Genomic DNA, 5089 nt, shown 5'->3' with positions numbered 1-5089 from the left:
TGGCATTGAGAGACAATGAATGAGTAACCTCTACGGTGTTAATGTCATAAATGAATAAGAAATAATTTGTTATTTAGTTATGACATTAAATTAACCTAGATGAAGCAATATAGTAATCTTTATCTAAAACTGGTTTGAATATGAATGATAATGTATGTCGTAAAAAACTATCCTAAAATAAAAATGAGGAAGTACATTACCAAAAGGTAAAATTAAATACACAATCAAAAACCTTTAGAAGATGCCCAAAACTAAAGCAACTAGGTGAATAGACTAACAATTTTATATTTTAAACCCATGTGACTGCATGAAATCTACAATAACTTCTTGGGACACCAATGGGCCTATGAACCATAGTAATGAATAGTGATATACGGTCACTCATGTTGGACCTGTCCTAGCAAAATGGTTACATGTGAATTTGATATGAATGGTGTACAAATAACAAATATAAAAGATATAAAGTGATCAAAGTACGTGCCAAAAGTAATCGGATTAACTGCATGAGTACAATACGAAATTTGAAAAAAAAAATCCGCTAGAATGAAAATGATTCAGTAACACTTTATTCATAGCTTTAATAAAAATGGTTTATAATATAAGAAAATCACCGTATTTTTTTTACATAAATTATGGTGTTATAAATAATATTATTTCAAATTTGAAGTATCTGAAGTTGAAGTTGACTTCTCATATTTGTCATTTTAAGTTTGAATCTATGTATACCTATACTTTTTTTTAAAGTTATTTCAATTTTAAGCTTTTATATTTTAAATTATTTATTTATGTTTTTAATATGACTATCGTGACAAATATATTTAATTTTTTTTAAAGAATTTATAAAATATAACAAACTCGTAAGTAACACTATCCATTTAATTCAGCAATATTTTTTCTTTAATAAGTTTTTTTTAACAATATATATATATATATATATATATATATATATATATATATATATATATATATATATATATATATATATATATATATATATATATAGAAGATGTATTTATTAAAATCTTATATTCAGAAAAATAAATATATAATTAAAATATTCTTTTTGAGATAAAGATATGTAAAAACAAATACATTAATACAGTTGAAGATCAATTATTATTAGCATTATTATTTTTTCATTAAATTTTTTCATTTATTTGAATGAAGTAGGGTTGGATATGGTATCAAGCAAGATGGGGATTTGATCATTTGATTTCTCAAAAAAAAATCAAATATATGTAAATTATATATATATATATATATATATATATATATATATATATATATATATATATATATATATATATATATATATATATATATATATATATAACATTATTTTGTTTCCGTTGATTATATCTATTTTCAGTTTTTGTAATAATAAAATCTAAAGTGAACCCAAGAATTTGGAAACAATATCTCTTTTTCCTTACAGTTATTGTCGGTTTCCGTTTTTCTGCATAACCATACAATCATATATAATTTGATTAATAAATATGTTTTAAAAAGATAATTAAATCACAGACACAAGTCATAGCCACGATATAAATAAAAATCTTATGCATAAAATAAAATGCTGGTAGATGATATAAAAGAAAAACGAAAAAAAGAACCTTTCAATGAACTCATTTCATTAACATTTACACCCCCCATTGACAAAAATATAAAATTACAAAATACTTTTCTTATTGGTTTATTCCATTCTATCTCTCCCCTCATTATTTTATTTTTCTTGCAAATAATAAATAAATCATAAAATAAACCCACAATATACCACTGTAAATAAAAACTTACAATGTTACACTTACACCCCCTGACTCCCACTTCCCCACCCCCATGTGTTTTGTGTTTCAAGCTTCAATAATCAACCCGCAACCCGACCCGCGCACCCATCTGACATCTTCTGCAACTCATGACCCACATTTGCAGTGCACCCCAAATGCTTGTTCGATTTCCACTGTCTATAAATTTCCATCATTCAACTGCAGCCATTGATGATGTCTTGTTTGGAACAATCTCGTACTCACCACCTTCGCCTTCGCCTTCGCCTTCACCTTCTTCCTCATCGTCGTCTTCATCTTCTTCGTCGTAATCGTCATCGTCATCCGCATGCTGGTGATCTTCAATCCCTGTAGATTCATTCGTCTTCATCTGCTGATTATGTCGTTGTTGCTGTTGATGTTGTTGTTGCTGCTGCTGTTGGTGGTGATGTTGTTGGAGGTGGTGTTGTTGTTCTTGAACCACCGCCGGAAGTGGCCATTGCTGTTCCGGTCTAGCCATGATCGGAGCCATCTGGTTTTCCGGTTTAACGGCGAACCCTGGATTATTACTGTTGTTATTATTATTACTGCTGGTTGCTTTCTCTCTGTAAATGGCGTCGAGCTGGTGGAAATACGGGCAAGTTTTCGAATCCTCCGGTCGTTTCTTGCTGCTTTCTTTAACCTTCTTGTAGTATTTATTAATGTTCTCCCATTTTTCTTTGCATCGTTTAGCATTCCGGTTGTATCCAAGCTTCTTCATCGCCGACGATATCTCCTCCCATAATGGCCCTTTGGGCCCACTTTCTTGATATTTCGTGTCAAGCGTCGTTCGGAGTTTAATCAGTGCATTAATTTCAGCTTTCGGCCATCTCGACGGACTTGGTTGTAGCATGTTCTCTCCTCCGCCGCCGTTATCGAGATTCCTCACCACAGGCGGTGGCGGAGCGGGTGTTGATAAGGATACCGGTGCCGGTAATGGTACAGCTACTGCATAGTGGCAAAGTCGTAAAATTATATGGAGAGGGGACGAAAAGTTATAGATTTATAAAGAAAAAACGCGGAGACTGCACCTGATATCGGAGAAATTGGCTGTTGTTGTTGTAGTACTTGCGGTGGTGGTGGTGGTCGCGGCTGGGATTGCTGTTGCTGTTGCATTGGTGGCGCCGGTTGTACTGACGATGGTGGTGGAAGCGGCGGAGGCGGTTGGTTTTGTTGTTGTTGTTGGAGTAATTGCATAGCTGGCATTTGTGGGATGACAGTACTCGGGTTTTGTTCCGTGATCTTCTGCAAAAAAGTGATAACCGCCGCATCTTTCGCCGCCACCATGGATCTTTCCTGCACCAACAGATCGTGTTCTCGTTTCATTTTCGCCATTTCTTGAATCCGCCATGCTTCCTCTCTCGCCATCCGATCACGTTCTCGTCTTTCCAACGTATCAAGAAACTTCGATTGTAATTCCTCTTGTTTATCAATCACCTCCTTCATCAACCTCCCGAAAAACTCCTTCCATTTCCGCTTCCTATTCCTCCTCCTCTCCGGTGGCTCATCGTCTGAAGAAGTCGATGAAGAACTCGAATTCGTCGACGCCGACATATTCAGTTGCGAAAAAGGAAACCCACCAACGTGATTAATATTCATCGACGGCATTGCCACCGCCGGCGCCGCAACGGAGATTGGATCCACGTTGTTTTGATGCGACACCGTGATGTTTACAGGAGTTACAACAGATGGAAGAGATGGAAGAATTTGTGTAATTGTTGAAGTATTCGGCATTGTAGAAACTTGTGGTGGTGGTTTGGAGAGAACCGGCTGAGGAGGTGGAAGAGACAGCGGTTGTTGGTGGTGGCTGCTGGCGGCGGGGTTGGCTTCTAAAGCTTGTAATTGATCAAAAAATCTGTAAGTTTTTCCATCGGCTTTTGAAGTTCGACCTTCTTTGGTTCTCTTGTGGTATTTATAAACGTTCTCGAATTTCTCTTTGCATTTTTTGGCACTTCGATGATAGCCAAGCTCAGCTAATTTCCTGAAATAAAAAAATCAAGAACATCAAATTTTGTTTCCACATAAAATATTTAATTATTTAAATCCCGGCGGAGCACTTGCTAGAATCCGGCCATGGATTGAAGTGGTATGAACAAGATAAATCTAAGGAGATGAAGACAAAACTGAAATGGAATTCGAATTCGAATTCGAATTGAAATTGGAATTCAAATTCAATTAGCTCGCCGGAATAGGTAAAGAAAGGAATGGTAATTGGATTCCGATAAACCGGAAAAAAGACACGAGCTTTGTAATTCGCTACATAGATCTCGTTTTCAATGATTGAATCAAACCCAGAAAAGAACACGATTGAATTCATAAGCTAAAAGGAGTAAAATTACCTTGAAACCTCATCCCATAATGGACCTTTCAGACTTGAATCACGAAAAGCAACATCCATATCCGACCGGATTTTAAGCAGAGCTAACGTTTCCTGTCTTGGCCACCTATTTCCACCGGAATTCCGACCACCTTCTTCTATTCTTCCTCTTTCATCTTCGCTAAATCCTCCGCCACCACCACCACTAGCAAGTTCAGCCGCCGCCGCCGCCGTTTCATTGGGTTGAACTGAAACAGGAGTCGCCGCAGCGTCGCCGGAGTTTCCAATTCCTGGAGAAACTCCCTGCAGCATCATATGATGGAGAAGACACTGTTGAAAGAGAAGCAAATTACTAGAGATGAATTAAAAAAACAAAAAAGATGGTGAATTCTTGAGGGTTTTATGTAAGATTGGATGTATGGTGAATTTATTAATTTATTTCGGTGGGGATCTGATCTGCCTGTCAATCTCACACCCAAAAAAAGAAAAAATGAAAAAAGATTAAAAAAAAATGATAATAATAATTTCTTTTAAAAAGCCAACGAGAGAGAGAAAGAAGGGGTGGTAGAAGTAGTGGCAGTAAAGATGGAAATTATTAAATTAAAAATAAAAATAATAAATAAAAAACTTTATATAGCTGGGGGAATCTTTTGGTATTATTATTATTTTCTTCCCCTTTATCTGCTTGTTTAAGAAAAGTTTCAGAGACCACCACAAGGGTCACTTTGGTTTATCTGTCAGCAAATGGCACAGATAGATAACTCCCTTATTATTATAACATTATTTTTATTCAAATAAAAACAACTTAATAAGTAGGTAATTTCTTAAATATAACCTAATTATGATTATATATATAGGTAACTAATTCATGTATTATGTATTTATATATATAATTAAAGGTATATAAAAAATATAATAATATAAGAATGGAGGTAATGACGGTAATGATTTAAGAGGGTAATATATATTTTTT

The 5089-nt window shown here is 34.8% G+C and overlaps 1 protein-coding gene across 1 annotated transcript; it reads right to left on the bottom strand.

The window, feature by feature from the left end:
• Positions 1-1589: 1589 nt before the first annotated feature.
• On the bottom strand, positions 1590-4526 carry LOC145122671 (trihelix transcription factor DF1-like). The gene is made up of 3 exons (XM_079058232.1): positions 4139-4526; positions 2831-3780; positions 1590-2747 (listed from the first exon to the last, which is right to left on the bottom strand). The coding sequence occupies exons 1-3, from the start codon at positions 4429-4431 to the stop codon at positions 1975-1977; spliced, it is 2016 nt and encodes a 671-aa protein (XP_078914358.1). The 5' UTR covers positions 4432-4526; the 3' UTR covers positions 1590-1974.
• Between the last annotated feature and the right edge of the window lie 563 nt (positions 4527-5089).

This window comes from Lactuca virosa, chromosome 6 (assembly GCF_052849685.1).
Source record: "Lactuca virosa cultivar CGN04683 chromosome 6, Lactuca_virosa_CGN04683_v6, whole genome shotgun sequence".
NCBI lineage: Eukaryota > Viridiplantae > Streptophyta > Magnoliopsida > Asterales > Asteraceae > Lactuca > Lactuca virosa.
The sequence above is the reverse complement of the archived record's forward strand: the minus strand, read 5'-3'. Positions and strand labels throughout refer to the sequence as shown.

Coding starts and splice junctions, on each gene's coding strand:
- LOC145122671 (XM_079058232.1), bottom strand. CDS start 4,431: ATGATGCTGCAGGGAGTTTCTCCAGGAATTGGAAACTCCGGCGACGCT. Junction 3,781..4,138: donor TTATGGGATGAGGTTTCAAG/GTAATTTTACTC, acceptor TTTTTATTTCAG/GAAATTAGCTGAGCTTGGCT. Junction 2,748..2,830: donor GCCAATTTCTCCGATATCAG/GTGCAGTCTCCG, acceptor GCCACTATGCAG/TAGCTGTACCATTACCGGCA.